We start from the raw sequence: 20,158 nt of genomic DNA on the forward strand, positions 1-20,158 counted from the left end.
TAAACTTTGCTATTTCGAAGGAGTAGTTCATCCAAAAATGATTTACTCACACTCAAATGGTTCCAAACCTGTAAATATTAGTTTCTTTCTCGTGTTGAACACTGAAGAAGGTTTTCTGAAGGCATCTGAAAACCTGTAACCATTGACTTTCATAGTAGGAGAAACAAATACTGGGGAAGTCAGTGGCTACAGGTTTCCAGGTTTGATGAAAAATGTTTGTGTTTAACAGAAGAAAGAAAGTCGAAGAGGTTAAGAACAAGTGGAGATATCTCAGTGGAGGGTAAGTGGAATTATCACTTGAAGTATGCTATAGTTTATTTATTTATTCATTTATTGTATTATTTGTTTATTTATTTATTTTTTCAGAACATTCACCCACTATCATACGAGGCAGATCAGAGTGTCCAAAGCCATCAAGCTTACATGTGCTGCAGTCTAGGAGTATATCTAGTCCATATTGGAGAGTATGGACAGTCAAGCGATGGGGTCTTTGCTGGCTCACCCATAGGGCAGGCATCAGATGCAAAAAAGCTGGAGGTTCCAGATGATCAGCAGATACAGTTCCAGGAGCAGAGCATCTGAGGAAAGCAGCTCATGCGGCCTTTCCCTGGTCAGGATCGGGTCAACACAACAATGCAGCAAGTGTGGTGGAAAACAGCTTTGGCTGTTTATCATCTCACTGGAGGATCCTGCAGATTAGGATCAACATACATCCTGACTAAATAAAGACTTTTTTTAAATGTACAATTGAAGTCAAAATTATTAGGCTTTCAGTGAAATGTTGAAGGGAATTTACTGGTTAAATGTATGCCAGAGTACTTGCCGAGAGTGAGTTACTTATCGCATGATTTCTACAAGTTAATTTGGGATTAATTAATCTGATCTCAGTGTACCTTAACTTAATATAGTGTTGCATTTTAAAACTGCAAACAATAAGATCAGATACTGAAGTGCATGCAATGAAAAGCTGAAACATACTGTAACGTTTTATATGGATGCACCAAAATGAAAATTCTTAAAGTGCTTCATTATAATCTCAACACAGGCTCATCCTGAATACAGAGCCCTATATAAGTTTCTGGAGATCAAGATTTATGTATTGTTATGTATGGCTGCATTTCGTCTTTAAAATGAATGCTACGAGGCGGTATGATGCTGTTCCTTTTCTTGCTTACCCGTTGACCGATTACCTGCATATGGATGGCTTTTCCGCTGCTACCAGTTTGTCCGGTAGCTAGACTCATACATCAACAGACTTGAGATGCAGAGCAGAGTTGATCACGATGATGAGATTCAAGTCCGATGAAGGACGCTTCCAGAAAGCAGGTAAAACAAAATCAGGAGCCAAAAAAATAAAATAAACAAGTAAATAACGGTGAGAATGTGGTAAAATCTGAAAACGTGGTAAAAATCAGGCGAGGGCTTTTTTTTTTTTTTCTGAATTGCTTTTTAAAACACTGTGGTTGGGTTGAGGGAAGTGAGAGGATGGGTCAATTGATGCTTTTGAAAACATCATTAGTTAGGTTAAGGGAAGGAGGAGGGTGGGGAGATTGGTCAACAGTGTCGTCTAGTAGATTTACGCGAGAAGAGCAGGCACGAATGGCACTCGAAAGAGAAATTTGAGATCTGTTAATGCATACACAGCAATCTCTGGTGGACTTGCCAAAACAAAAACTGAAAAAAAAACATAGCTGCTGGGACGTATTTGGCGCTCTCCAGAAATGTATGTAGGGGTACGTAATCGGAATGAGCCTGGATAGCATAATTTTCATTTTGGTGCAGCCCTATAAAACAGTATTATGTTTAGGATATTGGTGTCATGCAGTTTCAAAATGCAAATAATACTATATAAAGGGACATTTAGAACAGATACAATGTGCAATATAGTTGTAATTAATCATAAATTAACTTGCAACAATCATGCAATTAAATATTTTAATCAATTGACAGCCCTAATATATATATATATATATATATATATATATATATATATATATATATATATATATATATATATATATATATTAGGGCTGTCAAAATTAGCACGTTAACGCCTGTTGCAGTTTTTTTATTTCCTGTTGTGGCCGACATGTGTTTAACGTGCAAAGAAATTTGGATAAGACCAAGGAAGCGCTTTTAGAAGGAAAGTTTCAGTATAAAACAATTCATGTTGCATCACCAGGCTATCCAGCATTTCCTCCATGGTATCATGCATTTTCGGGTGTTTCATTTTTAATCTTTAGACTTTAACTGCAGTTCAGCCGTTCACTGTCATTCAGCATATTTTCATTCAGGATGTTTTAATGGAATTTGATACCGCATGAAGTTCACTTCATAACATAAGTTAAGTGGCCAGATGTGAGAAAAAAAGAGAATGAGGAAGAAATCATAGTATTTCAGGCAGTACTGCATTATTAATGTTCTTTGTTTTTATAAAAATACCCAGGTTAGCATGAAGACAGCATGATGCAAATCTTTAATTTAAAAAGTGATTTCAAGTATCTATGATTTCAAACACACAAACGTCACATTATCCTATTGTCACAGAATAAAATGAAAAGCTTACAAGAGATTAAAATGCTTTAAATCGGACATTAAGTATACATTCAAATGTAACACTTCTACATGGCTTAACCCTAAGTGATTCCTTAGTAGGGTGACGCAGTGGCACAGTAGGTAGTGCTGTCACCTCACAGCAAGAAGGTCGCTGTTTCGAGCCTCGGCTGGGTCGGTTGGCGTTTCTGTGTGGAGTTTGCATGTTCTCCCTGCATTCGCATGTGTTTCCTCCGGGTGCTCCGGTTTCCCGCACAGTCCAAAGACATGTGGTACAGGTGAATTGGGTTGGCTAAATTGTCCATAGTGGGTAAGCGTGTGTGTGGATGTTTCCCAGAAATGGGTTGCAGATGGAAGGGCATCCGCTGAGTAAAACGTGCTGGATACGTTGGCGGTTCATTCCGCTGTGGCGACTCTGGATTAATAAAGTGACTAAGCCGAAAAGAGAATAAATGGATGAATGATTCCTTAGTAACGTTATGTGATCAAATCAAAGGCACAAATTGTGTAATCAGCATAATATAACATGTGAAAATAGGACTTGGGAAGTCAGGAGCATGCAAGGAAACGCATAAGCTATATTTGAACTTGAACATTAGAGAAATGATGGAAAAATCAAACTGTTTTTGAAATGTGAAGCAAGAAAATACAACAGTAGATTACATGATATCTGAAAATATGTTCAAGGATAAATCTGCCTGCCTAATGGGTCTCTAGTGTAATCTGTGAGCTTTTTTCTTTTCACTTCATCTCACCTTCATTCATTTCTATAGAATGAGCAGTGAAATGCTAAAGGCTAAGACTGTGAGGTGATCAAATACGTTTAAATGTCTTTTTTGGTGGTCTTTGAAACATTCTGGGAGGTGGTGGGGGACTCAGATTCAAAAACATCATCTTCCAGTCCTTCTTCAATTGGCTTCATAGTCGTGGATGTTTTCGTTAGAGGATTTTTCTCTGGAGAGAAAGAAAAACATAATAAATGTCAAAAAACTGACTCTTAATAGTGTGGTTACATATTAACAGAGTAATTAGCTGCATTTCCAGTGTAACTTTGGTTATTGTGTATCAGTGTTTCTCAACCACATTCCTGGAGGACCACCAGGAATGCACATTTTACATACTTAACCAAACGCACTTGATTCAGATCATCCAACGCAATCTTATGGCAATTCGTAACTTTTTGATTTGGTGGCTAAGTCGTATGAATTTGTATGATCTAATTCGTACAATTTAGTACGATTTGCTTATCCACCAATAACAACGTTTCCATCCACCAATTTTTATGCGCATTTTGGATATGCGCATAAAAAAAAAAACGGTTGATGGAAACGCCAAGATGCGCATCAATTTTAAAAATGCACATAAAAATGTATGCGCATAACTGAGTCGCATAAACGCTTTTTGTAAGTGAAGATGCATATAAACTATGATGGAAACACTTTTACCGAACAAATTCCAGTATGCGCATTAAATAGGTCATGTGATTTTGTTATAAAAGATCATGTGATGACAAAAATGTGTGTAAAAGGACAAACCAGCAGGCTGAGCTCATTGTAAAACATCAGAAATGTTGTTTTGGTCATTCTAAAATGCATTACCGTTTAAGTGTTATTGTATTATTGACTTCAGGAATCAACTTCAACTGGCTTCAAACGCCACCGCGCTTCCCTGCATGTCAGGATTGCCTTCTGAGGCGCAAGTCATTTATTAAAAGAACGAAAAGACTGACGCAGCTTCTCCTACTGCAGCAAATTCAGATTTTAGCGTTGATATTTGGCGCCAGTTAATCAGGAAGTGACGATTTTGTTCACTTTGACTCGTTGGATGAAACGCTGTTTTATTCGCATGTCTTTTATGCAATATTCCAACATTCGCATTTTTGGATGGAAACATAGCTAATTACGGTTAGGTTTAGAAGTGAGGTTGGGTGCCACGCCTCCTTTTTAAAATCGTACAATTTCGTACAATTGAACTCACAAATTAGCCACTAAACTGACAAAATGTTAAATATTTACATTTTCTCGTGAGATCAGGCTGGATCATCAGCTCATTAGCAGAGATTGAAAGACCTGTAATGGGTGTTACAGACAAAGCAGACATCCAAACCATGCAGTGTTAGTGGTCCTCCAGGAACGTGGTTGAGAAACACTGATGTATATAACTATACAAATTTAAGATCTCTAAATTATTAAAACGATCAGAACTTGGTTTAAAAATGTCAGTATCAAATATGCCGCAACAGTCTTTTGAGGAATTTTTCAGTTCAGCAGCATATTTCATTCAACCCAGGCTCATTCTGAAAACGTACCTCCACGGACATTTCTGGAGACCGCGAAATACGTCCCGGCGGCACGTTTTTCTGCAGTTTTTGTTTTCGCGAATCCGCCAGAGGTCGCCGTGTACACTTTTCGAGATCTCAAATTTCCCTCGCAAGTGCCATTCGCGCCTGCTGTTCTCGCATAAACCCACCGGAGGCCGCTGTCGACTTACTTTTGGACAGACTTTCTGACTGACTGAGCGAACGATCAGCTGACCCACCCACTTCCCTAAACCCAACCAACACGTTTCAAAATCAATCCAAAAAAAACAAAGCCCTCGTCTGACTTTTTTTTTTTAACCACATCCTCACAATGCTATTCACTTTTGAATACGTTTGTTTTATATAGACATATTCTGTTTTTGTCTGACCTGTTTTCTGGAACCGCTCTTCACCGGATTCAAACCCCCGTCTTCGTGGTCAACTCCTCTCTGCATCTCAAATCAGCCGACGGACGTGGCGCGCTAACGGGACAAACTGGTTGCAGCCGGAATGCCGTCCATACGGAGGTAAGCGGTCAGCTGGTAAGCGCGAAAAGGAAAGGCGTCACACCGCCCTGTAGCGTTGGTTTAAAGAAATGAAATGCACCCATATGTACCTCCGCCTACATAATTCGCTGTCTCCAGAAACGTCCGCAGGGCTACATTTTCACAATGAGCCTGTGTTGATTTCATTGCATTACATAATGTGTTTTCCTCCTCACAACTAATATACATGCATGTTTGTATGCATTTGTTGACATGTACAGTGGGGAAAATAAGTATTGAACATGTCGTTTTTTCCTGGGAATAATATTTTTAAAGGAGCTGTTGACATGGATCTAAAACAGATTTTGGTAAAAACATAATAAACATAAAAATAAATCAAACCAAACAAATCTGAAAAATTAGTTATGTGTAATAACAATGGAATGACACAAGAAGAAAGTACTGAACTACTGAAATGTGTTTAATACTTTATATAAAAGCCTTTTTTGGTGATGGCAGCCTTAAAGATGCTTTTTTGCATGGAGAATGAAGTCACATGCACTGCTCAAGTGTGAGTTTTTCAATGTGTGAGTTTAAAAATCTTGATGGTTATGTGGCTCTCGTCTATCAAATCTGATCCTTATTTTGTATTTTTCAATTGGATTTAAGTCAGGTGATTGGCTGGGCCATTCTACAGCTTTATTTTCTTTCTCTGAAAGCATTCGAGAGTTCCCTTGGCTGTGTTCTGGATCATTGTCTTGCTAAAATGTCCATCCTGGTTTCATCTTCATCATCCTGCTTAATGTAGATGTTGGACTGAAGCAACTAATATGAATTTACACTGACGAAGGGCAAAGCATTGAAGAACTACTGAGAGATTTCAGCTGCTGTCTGGGCTTTCACTGCCTTTCTACACCTCCCTTTCTTCATGTGTTCAATTCTCTTTTAGCCCTGTGTCATGTCATTTTATTACGCATAACCTAATTTGTAAACTAATTAGATTTCTTTTCTTTGCATACAGTATATGGATTTATTTGGTTGTTACAAACATCTGTCAAAACCTTCATGTCTACAACACCTTTAGAAATATGTTTTCTGAGAAAAATGGTGATGCGTTCAGTACTTATTTTGCCCGCTGTATATATTTTATGCAAGTAGTCCACGACACTGTAAAAATGTTGGGTTCCACACAATCGATTTGTGTCAGGACAATATGAAGGAACTAAATGAACTTTATTAGTTTTTACAAACTGAAGTGGATCGAACATAAAACAATTAAGTTGTCCCCCCAAAAAAACTCAAGAATTGTGTTGTTTCAGCTCAACTTAAATAAGTAGTCTGACCAGACAGCAAATGTAATTTTTTGAGTGTTCGAAGTTCTCATGAACTTACATTAAAGGGACAGTTCACCCCCCAGATTTTACTTTTATTTCTTCACTATTTACTCACACTCAAGTAGTTTCAATTCTGTTGATGAATTTCTTTCTGATGTACTGAGGAATGTTGGAAAATTGGCTTCCATAGTATTTGGTCATATACTATTCCTATACTAGTTCTGCTTTCTTTAATTTGTATTAATTAATTTATTTTTAATTTAATGGGGGTGTGCAACAGAAATAAAAAATCATAAGTGTTTTACGACGGCTTAATTGCGAACAAATGAAAACATTTGGATTTTTTTAGGTTAACTCTCCCTTCTTTTTGGCCATTAAACATCAGCAGCTACACCAAAATATTGTGTTTCTGCTCAGGTCGAGCCCCTGATTTTTAATTTTATGTTTTTAAATATGGTTTTAAAGGGTTCAATATTGCATTTTCTGCCTTCTATTCTTAAACACAAATAACCTGATCGCAAAGGGCTTATATGGGTTTCTTAGTAAACTTCATTACCTGAATTTATTACTTGAGCCGACCAACTTACTTTATCCCATTAGCAGGTTTTAAACAAATCAGTGGTTTAGAACTTGTATCAAACTGCCCAAGCCATGTAAATTCAGCAAATAGGTCTTTGGCCATGTCCACATGTACACTGGTATTTTTATAAATGGATTTTTCCTGCCTTAGTGTAAACAGTGACAGTGTCATGCACTATAGTATGCCGAATTTAAAGCCTTAAAATGAAGCTGTGGTGGCCAATCAGAAAGGAGAAAACAGCACACACACTGATGTGATGAGATAAAAACTCGGGTTTTAGTGGCCACACGACCACACTGTTACCAAACACTATTGGCTGTTTCTGAAAATCTTTATCCTGGCTGGAGTTTTCAGGAAGTTTTGGTTTCAGTCAACTGATGAACGCTAAAACGCGTAGAAAAAGCTGCATTTTTGAAAATACCTGTGTTTATGTGGACAGGACCTGAATGTCAAACATTGACTCTGATTTCATTCCCATGCATTAAAGTAAAAATCACGTCCCTGTGTGATATATGGATCATCACCTTTTATCAAAGTTGTCCTAAAACTACTGAACAACACCCAATCATGCATTAGGACAGTTTTGGAAAACGTCACGGCTGATAGACGTGCAATATTCTGCAATAACAGCACTCGTACAGCCTCCTCACCCTTCCGTGTTATTCCGCCCACATAGAGTGGCAGCAGATCAATAAACTCACTAGAGTTTGACAAATGTTGCAGCTGTTGGACAACATAATGTATTTTGGAGGCTCTTTTAGGCGAGAATGTAGTTGTTTAGAATGCAACTATGCAGTTTATTTATAAGGATAGTGCTTATTTTAAATAATTTATCATTTCAGTGATACGTCAGCATTCATTAGCCTGTCATACTGAGCAGAGCAAAGATGGTTGACGTTGTCCATCCACAAGATGTAAACAGAGACCACATAATAAGCCTTTTTGGTTGGCCAGCTGTTTGTCTCTAATGAGTCTCCTGTTTTCGTTACTGCAGACTAGTTCGGTAAACAGAAAGTAGAAATGTTTAGCATTTCTCCTTATCGCAAACACAACAGTATACTGCTAGTGTTGGCATTGCTTTGGCTTTTTTGGGGTTAATTATTATGATATCCCGTTTGCAACAGAGAAATACTAGGAAATATCTCTAGATTTATAATCTTATAATCCAGTCTTTATTTCTTAAATCACCTGTTTTGTCATCACTTTAGACGTTATGCTAGAGAATCATTCAAATACTAGCTCTAAAATGACGTTAGTGAATTAGTAACAGTGTTCTGACGTCCGCTGCAGACATAGGCGGAGGGTGAACAAACTCCAGGGTAAGGCTAATATATGCATTGCCCTTTAATGCATTTAAAAAGATTTGCGACCGACCAAGAAGAGGTTTTAATAAAAGCACCGCCTATTAACAAACGTCTATTATATTCAACACTCACATTAAATTATTTTATTAAACTCACCCACTGATCTACACTACCGGTCAAAAGTTTGGGGTCAGTTTAATTATTTTTTATTATTATTACTTTTATTTAAAAATCTAATTAAAATTATTCTGTTCATCAAGGCGGTATTTATTGAATATTAAAAAAATGTTAAATACTTATTTATTAAATATTTATTTATTACTTACTGTATGCAGTTCCAAATGAAATTATTACTACTTGTTGCTTTTACTACTATTACCAGTAATAACTTTATTACTCTTAATAAGAGCGATTTCTGAAGGATCGTGTGACTCTGAAGCCAGAAGTAAAAAAGCTGAAAATTCATCATCGCGGACGCAGCCCTCACTATTCTGCCACCCTAGGCGGCCGTCTAGGTCGCCTCTGGACGTGCCGGCCCCGAGAATATGAAATCATTCTCTTTTTCACGAGGCCAATCGAAAACTGAACTTGTAATTCAGCAATAAATATTTGACCTTTAAAATATTTAAAAACTCCAAACAATTGCCTAAACAAGATTACTACACTATAGGCTAGACTACGTTACAATGAAACTACCAATTTAATGCTGAAAACAAATTAAACCAGAATAATATATAATACCTCTCTCGTAATCCTCATTTGTCATTTTATTACTAATGTCCTTGACCAGTAAATCAGAATAGTCCGCTGGCCAGCACTTTTGGTTTGGAGCTGCTGCGAACTCCAGTAATAAACAGCGCTCATCAGTGCAACGTGCGGGGTTGGATAGTTTAATTTTTGTGCAGAGGGGGAATTTAAATTTGATTGACAAACTTACAATAGCTAAAGTGTTGTGTTAATCATCAACATTAAATTACATTCATATTACGCCTTACACTCGTAACATGTTTTCAATGCATTTTTTTTCTTTGCTGCCATTTTTTTCAAGGCTAAGCCTTCCCCAGCCTTACACACGTTCCGCCTATGGCTGCAGATGTGAAAGATTGGCGGAAGAAAGTAATTCCTCATACAAAAGGATTTTGAGACTCTCCAAGTTAAATTTTCTTTTTTATATACACAATTATGCCGTCAAACTGTTGTATAAACGCAATGTCACACTCGTAACAGTATGATATGGCTGTATATCATCACTGGTGGGACATTAAGCAACACACGCCTCCCACCAGTGCCAATATACAGCCATATTGCACTGCTACTCATGTAATATTGCTCATATATAATTAACTTAAAACTTGTATAACTAGTAAAACACATTTTATTTTAACCTGCAGTTCTAGAATATATAGCATCCTTTCAAAAAAGGTGATGTCTATGTGTATAATACATTTTTAATGAAGTGTATTTGTGTATTGCTTAAGATCTTGTGCTGTTCTCGAAGTCCTCTGAGGATTGGCGTCATTTTCTCGTTTAATACATAGCTATTCAATGTTAGGAAACAAACTGAATGAAGTACTGATTTAAATTGGGATAAGAGTGAAAGAGAAACAAAATACACATGTAAAATACTGTGTAGTGCTTGTTATATACAGACAAGATGATTTTAGATGAAACTTGTATGACAATATGCTTTATGGCAGGATGTTATGGGAAAACTCACCAAATGCAATTCGGGTTTGTTACAGGTTAACGTCATAACAGGTCTGGTTATCAGAGGTTACTTCTTCTGAGGACTAGAAGGGAGTTAATCTACTTTTTTTGGTTATGTTGGGTCATTTTTGTTGGGGTTGAGGAATAGAAAGACAGTGAGGAAAGAAAAGAAACTATCTTACACCCCATCAGGCCCGATCTGAGGTCACAGCTAGAGGAGGAACAGGAGGAGAAAACATCAGGGATACGCTGACACTCCATATTAATAGTTTTGAAATCACACCAGTGTGTTGTGCTAAACCGCAAACTTAGTGTTTATTAGTGTGTACTCGCGCTGGAACAGATGGAGTTTAAAGTGGAGGATGCATTAAATGAAGCTTAGGAAAGACAAAGAAAGGTGGAGCCATCTCATGTGTTCTAGTTTATACCAGCATTTGTGGGCATGAAGGGTGTAATATCAGGCCAACTGGGCAAACTGTGGTTAGTGCTTGAAACGCAGCTTAGCATTGGCAGATTAGTTACAGACCATGGCTTAAGCAAAGTCTTTATACTTACGGAGTGATGAGCCAGTTGATCCACCTCTCAGGATCTGGTTGAGCACGTCATCTGTGTCGCTAGTGCTCGCCATACTGTTCCTCATCTGCATCATAGACAGCTGGGAACACAGACTTGGCTGGCGGTCCATTTTCTTCACAGCCTACAGATCAATCATCAACAGTTTAGTTACAGTCCAATCTGGGCTCATTTGAGATACGTGCCCAGGGCTACATTTTTGGGAATCGTGAAATACATGACCAAGGCAACGTCCTCTGGAGGGCGCTGTGTACATTTGTGTCCCAGGTCCAACACCATACAAGGTGAGCTACAGAGCAAACTGATCTCACTGGAAAAGCCGTCCATATGGAGGTAAGCGGTCAACAGTAGAGTAAAAAGGAATAGAAGCTGTCAGGGACGTCATACCGCCATTTGTTTTATACACAAAACGCAGCTGGATGACTTTTTTGTTTTTGTGGTCATCAAAATGGTCAACCACCAATTTTTGCTGGGGCATGTTCTAGCTTTAAATGGTACACAACATTTTGGTACAGTTTCTGGAGATTTTACAAACACGGTCTACTCCGCGTCCCAAATCTGACGTACAAGGTGAGCTACCGAGCAAACTGATCTCACTGGAAAAGTCATCTATATGGAGGTAAGTGGTCAATGGAAGAATGAAAAGGAATAGGAGTTGTCAGTGATATCATACCGACCGGCCTGTAGCATTTGTTTTGAACACAAAATGCAGCCAAATGTATACCAGAGCATGTATTTTTGTGGTTTCCCAAATATCTAGCCCTGGGCACATACCCCCAATGGGCAGAGATGTATAGTAACATGTATAGTACTCCACTACTGTACTTAAGTACTAAAAGGCTGTATCTGTACCCTACTGCAGTATTGTTTTTTCTTCTACTTCCACTTTTACTTCAGTACATATTTTCGATGAATTTAATACTTTTACTCCGATAGATTTTTGATGTGCTGAATTGTTACTTGTTAAAATTATAAAAATGTTACGAATCATTACAAACCCACATTATCAATGCCAGAGCAGCAGATGGCTCTGTCACAGGTTTGAATAAGCTGGCTCATCATCATTCAGACGATTAAAGAAGACAGCACTGCCTGCCTGCATTGAGAGCACTTTAGATGTTTTTGACATGGAAAATTCAGAAATTGCACCTTCAACTTCTTCACTTTCAACTGTTCATAGCGATGAGGAAGAAGACCACAATCATAAAGGCTGTGTCACACTGAATGGTGTTTTTGACCTAATATATATATATATATATATATATATATATATATATATATATATATATATATATATATATATATATATATATATATATATATAAATGTTTCTTTTTGTTCTGCTTAATCACGTGCCCCAAAAAAGGTACTTATAATAAACAAAACAATATGATGTCTTTTGATTGATTTCTTTAATAATTACATAACACAATACTTGTACGTTTACTTTCAGTATTTGAGTAGTAAATTGTAAAATAAACTACTTGCAATATTTAATTTAAATATTTTACTTGTACTTTTACTCAAGTCTGGGTCTCTATTACTTTATACATCTCTGCCAATGGGCCTAGGTTGTTATAATCACTACCACATCAAGTATGCTGTAAAAGCCTATAATGTTACAAACAAATCATTAGCAAAATATATATTATTTTTAATTACTACAATTTTTAATTTTTTAATCATCAAAATGGTCAACCACAGATTTATACGGGGATGTGTTTTAGTTCTTAAAGGTTACTAACATTTTGGTACGGTTTTTGGAGATTTTACAGACCCAGAGTATCCTCGAACCACGGTCCACTCTACGTCCCAAATCTGACATACAAGGCGAGCTACTGAGCAAACTGATCTCACTGGAAAAGTCATCTATATAGAGGTAAGCTGTCAATGGTAGAGCGAAAAGGAATAGAAGTAGTCAATGATGTCATACCAACCAACCTGTAGCGTTCGTTTTACACACAAAATGCAGCCGGATGTTTACCAGAGCACGTATTTTTCTGGTTTCCCAAATATGTAGTCCTAGGCTTGCATCCTTAATTAGCCTAGGTTGATATAATCACCACCCCGTCAAGTATGTAGTAAAAACCAATGTTATAAACAAATCATCAGCAAACAATATATCATATTTAATTACTACAATTTTCTTTTTTTAATCATTGAAATTGTCAACCACCTATTTATATGGGGACATGTTCTAGTTCTTAAAGGTGCACAACATTTTGGTACAGTTTCAAGAGATTTTACAGACTGGAGTGTCCTCAAAACATGGTCCACTCCACGTCACAAATCCGACATACAAGGTGAGCTACAGAGCAAACTGATCTCGCCAGTAAAGTCGTCTATATGGAGGTAAGCGGCTAATGGTAGAGAGAAAAGGAATAGAAATTGTCAGTGATGTCATACAGACCGTCCTATACCATTTGTTTTACACACAAAATGCAGCCAGATGTATTTCAGAGCACGTATTTTTGTGGTTTCCCAAATATGTAGTCCTAGGCATGTACACGCAATGAGCCTAGGTTGTTATAATCACTACCACATCAAATATGTTGTAAAAAACAACAATGTTATAAACAAATCATCAGCAAACAATATATCATATTTAATTACTATTTTTCGTTTTTAGTCATCAAAATGGTCCACCACCAATTTATACAAGGACATGATTTGTTCTAAATGGTACACAACATTTTGGTACAGTTTCTGCAGTTTTTACAGAGCCAGAGTGTCCTCAAACCACGGTCCACTCTACGTCCCAAATCTGACATACAAGGCGAGCTACTGAGCAAACTGATCTCAAAGGAAAAGTCATCTATATGGAGGTAAGCTGTCAATGGTAGAGCGAAAAGGAATAGAAGTTGTCAGTTACGTCATACCGATCGTCCTATCCCATCCCAAAATGCAGCCAGATGTATTCCAGAGCATGTATTTTTGTGGTTTCCCAAATGTGTAGTCCTGGGCATGTACCCCCAATGAGCCTAGGTTGTTATAATCACTACCACATCAAATATGTAGTAAAAACCTATAATGTTATAAACAAATCATCAGCAAACAATATATCATATTTAATTACTATTTTTAGTTTTTAGTCATTAAAACGGTCAACCACCAATTTATACAGGGACATGTTCTAGTTCTAAATATTGCTCAACATTTTGGTACGGTTTCTGGAGTTTTTACAGACCGGCGTGTCCTCAAACCACAGTCCACTCTACGTCCCAAATCTGACGTACAAGGCGAGCTACTGAGCAAACTGATCTCAAGGGAAAAGTCGCCTATATGAAGGTATGTGTTCAATGGTAGAGCGAAAAAGAATAGAAGTTGCCAGCGAAGTCAAACCGACCTATAGCATTTGTTTTACACACAAAATGCAGCTAAATGTACGTCAGAGCACGTATTTTGTGGTTTCCCAAATATGTAGCCCTGGGTATGTACCCCCAATGAGCCTAGGTTGTTATAATTACTGCTGCATCAAGTATGTTGTAAAAACCGATGTTATAAACAAATTATCAGCAAACAATATATCATATTTACTACATAATTACTACAATTTTCCTTTTTTTTTCATCAAAATGGTCAACCACCAATTTTTACTGGGACATGTTCTAGCTCTAAATGTTGCGCAATACTTTGGTACAGTTTCTGGAGATTTTACAGAGGGGAGTGTCCTCAAAACATAGTCCACTCCACACCACAAATCCAACATACAAGGTGAGCTACCGAGCAAACTGATTTTGCCAGAAAAGTCGTCTATATGGGGGTAAGCGGTCAATGGTAGATTGAAAAGGAATAGAAGTTGCCAACGAAGTGAAACCGACGTATAGTGTTAATTTTACACACAAAATTCAGCTGGATGTATACCAGAGCACATATTTTTGTGGTTTCCCAAATATGTAACCCTGGGCATGTACCCACAATGGGCCTAGGCTGTTATAATCACTACTACATCAAGTATGTAGTAAAAAAACAATGTTATAAACCAGTGGTGCTCAACCCTGGTCCTGGAGATCGACCTCTCTGCAAAGTTCAGCTCCAACCCTGAACAAAAACACCTGAACCAATTAATTAGGACCTGAACAGGACTTGATGATTACAGGCAGGTGTGTTTGACATGGGTTGCAACTGAAATCTGTAGGAAGGTCGATCTCCAGGAACAGGGTTGGTCACGCCTGTTATAAACTAATCATCAGCAAACAATATGTTATATTTAATTACTACATTTTTCCGTTTTTAGTCATCAAAGTGGTCAACCACCAATTTATATGGGGGACATGTTCTAGTTTTTAAAGGTGCACAACATTTGGTACAGTTACTGGAGATTTTATAGACTGGAGTGTCCTCAAAACACGGTCGACTCCACGTCACAAATCCGACATACAAGGCGAGCTACTGAGCAAACTGATCTTGCCAGAAAATCGTCTATATGGAGGTACGAAAAAAAAAAAGAAAATGGAACAAATAAGACTTTCTCCAGAAGAAAAAATATTATAGGAAATACTGTGAAAAAGTCTCTGCTCTGGAAAATATTTGAAAAAGAAAAAAAAATATTCACAGGAGGGCTGATAATATTGACTTCAATTGTATGTGAGTAAGCCCTAAAAGTGTTTACATTTATGAATTTGGCAAATAATATTTTATGAAGAACTGAACATTATGTTGAAGGTGTAATTTTTTTCAAGCATGGTGCTTTTACTCAGTCCCAAACAAAAAAATGTAGAAGAAGAATAAATATGTTCTAACCTTGTCACTGAGGGTTGGATCGTTGAGAGAGTAAAGTTTGTTGGTGATGTCTTTGCCAATGAGATACCTGAAGACCTCGTTCAGAAAAGACTCTGACTCCAGGAAATAAGTCAGACGTTCTCTGGACCAGCACAACAGCTTGCAGTTCTCTTCAGCAGCGATCGTCACCTATATATTTATGTGACACATAATACATATATTAGTATACTCTTTCCTTTAAATGATCAGACATTTCAGGAATATGTATTTTTAATTTCTCTGTGTGTAGTGAATCCATACTATTGTTAAATGCAAGAAGAATTCACTTTTCATATTCACTGCTTAATTTTAGCTTTAACTTATAAAATTATAAAGTGCAGATTTGGAATGATGCACATACTAAATTCTGTAGCAAGTAAAGGCACTTACTGTGATTATAGCATCCATTAAATATTATTTTTAATATTATCCTTTTAAACCCATTACCTGAAAGCGTTCACCCCTGTTCATCTGAGTTGACCTGAATTCAGGAGAGTCGATGAAGGCATTGGTGTAAATGTTATGCAAGAAATGACCCCGGTACGATACCTTCATCCTGTTTCAAATGAATAAAGTAAGTCAAAAATACAACATGTAAAGAAAACAAATGTATAGGTATGTTACTGTATGACTTGTGTACATTTACACAACACAAAGTAGGTATCTTTTTTGACAATAGCATTTACAAAATAATTCCTGGTCATCACACAGATCTGTTAAAATGATTTTAAACACTCGATTATGGATAACAATCCATTAAAGGAATACTACATGCATGTAGTCTGACATTATTGTTTTGGAATTCAAGTAAAATTGTTTATTGTTAGCAGTGCTGTAAAGTAACAAATTACAAATACTCAAAGTACTGTAATAGAGTAGTTTTTCTCAGGAATTGTAATCAACTGAGTAGTTTTTAAAATGTGTGGTTTTACTTTCCCTTGAGTACATTTTTAGTGCAGTATCGGTACTTTTACTCCACTACTTTTCTTTAACCTGCAGTCACTACTTTATTCTTTCTTGTCTATGCGGATTTAAAAAAATCAGTCCTGTGATTCCTGTTCAATCAAATCGCATATAGAAGGTAAATCGCATCATTATTGAACAACCTCAAGACATGGGCGATTTAGAATTGCAGCAAACTGTTTGAAAGCATTAAAAGTGTCCAAGATGTCCAAAATCTTTACACGCATTGACCCAGAGACTGTTTAGATGCATGTCACTGATGAGAAGATGACGGATGTTTACTGTATAATGATTGAAATGGCCTTAAACACCCAGCAGGTAGAGGACATCAACATGATGTCAGATTGACGTTGTACCACAACGTCACAGGGACGTTGCATTTTGTTTGGAAATGAAAATTGGGTTGACGTCAGAACTCAATGTCAGATCAATGTTAATGTCCAACCTAAAATCAACCAAATATCAACATCTAATGATCTTACAGCTTGATGTTATGTGGACGTTACCACTATGACATCCATCAGATGTTGGATTTTGGTTTCCATATCTGATAAATAAATGTCAGTATTTGGCATCAGTATGACGTGGGTTTAAGATGTTGGCTCGATGTTGGATTTTGGTCACTTTCCAAAGACCTAAAATCAACAAAATATCAACGTCATTTGACGTTGTTATTGGACATAAAAATAACGTTGTCCTTAGACGCTGGCTAGAGATTGAATTTTGTACACCTGACATCACAACCTAAATCTAACCTAATATTAAATCAAATCCCTTTTATTGTCACATCATCAGCAGCACGTGTACTATGATGAGTGAAATGCTTAGCATCTTTTTAACGTTTTATGATGCTGTGTGCTTGCTGGATAATAACTAAATTCACTACAGAATGTTACGTTTACACACATCCACAAATTACATGTAAATGCGTCAGTAGTTTTAAAAGGGCTACTTTTTACCCATAAGTTGAGTAATATTTACAACATATACTTTTACTCTACTTGCACTTCATTTTTGGGTAAGTAATAGTACTTTTATCTAAGTATGATTTTTCAGTAATCTTTCTACTACTCATTGTTAGTTCTTGTTAAGGGTTTTTATCAGTTTTTGACTGGCGCCATCTTGTGACTGAATAATATGTAGGCTAGGGCTGCGTCCGAAACCGCATACTTCCATACTATACAGTACACTAAAATCAGTATGTGAGCCGAGTAGTATGTCCGAATTGATAGAATTCGAAAATCAGTATGCACCCAGATGACTTACTACTTCCAGCAAGATTCTGAAGTGCGCATTCTATGCACCCTGCGCTATCCCATGATGCCCCGCAAGAGAATTCATGAATGGGAGTGAAGCGACGCGACTGATGCAAGTAGGTCACGTGACCATGACAAATGGCAGATGTAGTACGTCCGAATTCCATTCATACCTCTCCCATTCATACTGTATAGAACATACTTTTCTAACGGCCGAGTAGTATGTTTAAATACAAATGCAGTACCTACTGAGTAGTGGGAGGTTTCGGACGCAGCGCATGTCTTTATTTAGCCAGTTTCGTTCTGTCAGCTTTGCGCTTTTGACTCTTTGGCGCCATCTTGTGACTGTATAACGCACAAGTTAGTGTACCCTATCAGCTGTTTTCATCAGCTTTGCGCTTCATTAAAGAACTGATCAACTTTTATGGCTCAGATTCAGAACAATGTTTTGTGTCTAATTTTATGCTTTGCAGATAGCTGTGTAATAAGCGGGACAAAGTACATCCAGGACGGTTTTTGCAGAATAAAGCCCTTCAGTTAGTTCATGTTAGTACTGTTAATTAACAAATGGACCATGATTTCAAAGTGTTACTTATTTTTAGCACCCTGTTTAAAGTGTTAAGCCCCACTAGCACATGCAACCAAAAAAAAATTTATAAAAAAGCCACCACTGGTTAACAGATCTCTAAAATGGCGGAGTTGTAAATAAACATTCAAAACACATGCACTTTAGTGAAGCAAAACACCTACTTTCCTTTGAGAAGAATGCTGAGGCGCTCGTCCACAGAGGTTTTGTCTTCTGCTGCATAGACCTGGCCTTTCTTTAACGTCTGGATGGTGCAGAACTGACCCGTGAGCCTCTGAAACAGAGCCTCTCGCACATGCAGCGGCTCGAACATGCGCTTGTACACTGATTTGAGCTCCCTGTCAATCTTAATCTGGAATTAAACAAAAGAAACGCACATTGAATTCTGAGTTAAATTCAGAATCAACAATATTTACAACTAGCCCATACAGAAACGGCAACTGAAGACATCAGCAAGGAGAAAATGAGAACAAAACTACATATTTTCTCAGCATAAATCATAGTGTTTGACTTTGACCTGTGTCCATCTGTCTGTGTATCTGATTGTACTCACTGGTCTGCGTTTATAAAGCAGGAAGAAGAAATGCATGAAGTTCACCAGAAGGAAAACCACATTCCACACCATCACATCCAGTGTGCATCTATATAACGTAGCCCACACTATGAACAAAGAGCAGCCTGAAAGACAATAAAGAAACACATTTTAATGCGACTTATCAATTCCTCTCTATTTAATTCCGCTTTTTTATTCAATTCCGCTTTTTTGTAATTTTTTAAATATACAAAGAAACATGTTTATATCTATTATCTTGGATGTAATTAAAATGTAATGACATAGTCATTACAAAGTAACAATATAGTAATTACATCCTAGATAAAAGTTTGTAATTACATATTTATGTATACAGCTATAAATAACCAAATACTTTCAGATGTAATTACAATGCCATTACATTTAAAATAAAAGTTAAAATAAAATTACAATGTAACAACAATGTAAATACAATGTAATGACATAGCAATTACAACGTAATGACAGTATTGCACACAATAATAAGTTTGTAATTACATGTGTACTGTATGTATTCACTTTTACAACTATAAATAAACAAATACTGTATGTGCAATATACAAAGAGACATTTACATTTATAAATATTATCTTGAATGTAATTACAATGTAATTACAACGTAATGACATAGTAACTACAATGTAACTACATAGTACAAGATAAAAGTTTGTGATTACATATTACATGTGTACTGTGTATATGTAGGTATACAACTATAAATAACCAAATACTGTCCATGAAATATACCAAAAAACATTTACATTTAAAAATATTATCTTGGATGTAATTACAAAGTAATGATAAAAGTTTGTAATTACGTATTACATCTCAGACGTAATTACAATGTCGTTACATGCAAAATAAAAGTTTGAAATTACATATGTACTGTGTATATTTACATATAAATACACAATTATTGTATTTGAAATATACAAAGAAACATGTTTATAAATATTGTCTTGGATGTAAATAAAATGTAATGACATAGTCATTACAAAGTAACAATATAGTAATTACATCCTAGATAAAAGTTTGTAATTACATATTTATGTATACAGCTATAAATAACCAAATACTCTCAGATGTAATTACAATGCCATTACATCCAAAATAAAAGTTTGTAATTACATATGTACTTTGTATATTTACATATAAATACACAAATACTGCACTTGAAATATACAAT

At 36.6% G+C, this 20,158-nt stretch overlaps 1 protein-coding gene across 2 annotated transcripts in view; it reads right to left on the minus strand.

Moving 5' to 3' along the window:
• Positions 1-2,457: 2,457 nt before the first annotated feature.
• bves (blood vessel epicardial substance) overlaps positions 2,458-20,158 on the minus strand; it is a 35,817-nt gene continuing 18,116 nt past the window's right edge. The window contains exons 3-9 of one of the 2 annotated variants that reach the window (XM_056475258.1): positions 18,955-19,079; positions 18,566-18,753; positions 16,044-16,152; positions 15,579-15,746; positions 10,818-10,959; positions 10,445-10,473; positions 3,416-3,507 (exon numbers count right to left, since the gene is read on the minus strand). In XM_056475258.1, the coding sequence (XP_056331233.1) occupies positions 10,451-10,473; positions 10,818-10,959; positions 15,579-15,746; positions 16,044-16,152; positions 18,566-18,753; positions 18,955-19,079 (755 nt within the window). In that variant the 3' untranslated portion in view covers positions 3,416-3,507; positions 10,445-10,450. Of the gene's footprint in view, positions 3,508-10,444; positions 10,474-10,817; positions 10,960-15,578; positions 15,747-16,043; positions 16,153-18,565; positions 18,754-18,954; positions 19,080-20,158 lie in introns of both variants that reach the window. The other variant, XM_056475257.1, reaches the window with a different exon arrangement.

This window comes from Danio aesculapii, chromosome 16 (assembly GCF_903798145.1).
Source record: "Danio aesculapii chromosome 16, fDanAes4.1, whole genome shotgun sequence".
NCBI classification, from domain to species: domain Eukaryota; kingdom Metazoa; phylum Chordata; class Actinopteri; order Cypriniformes; family Danionidae; genus Danio; species Danio aesculapii.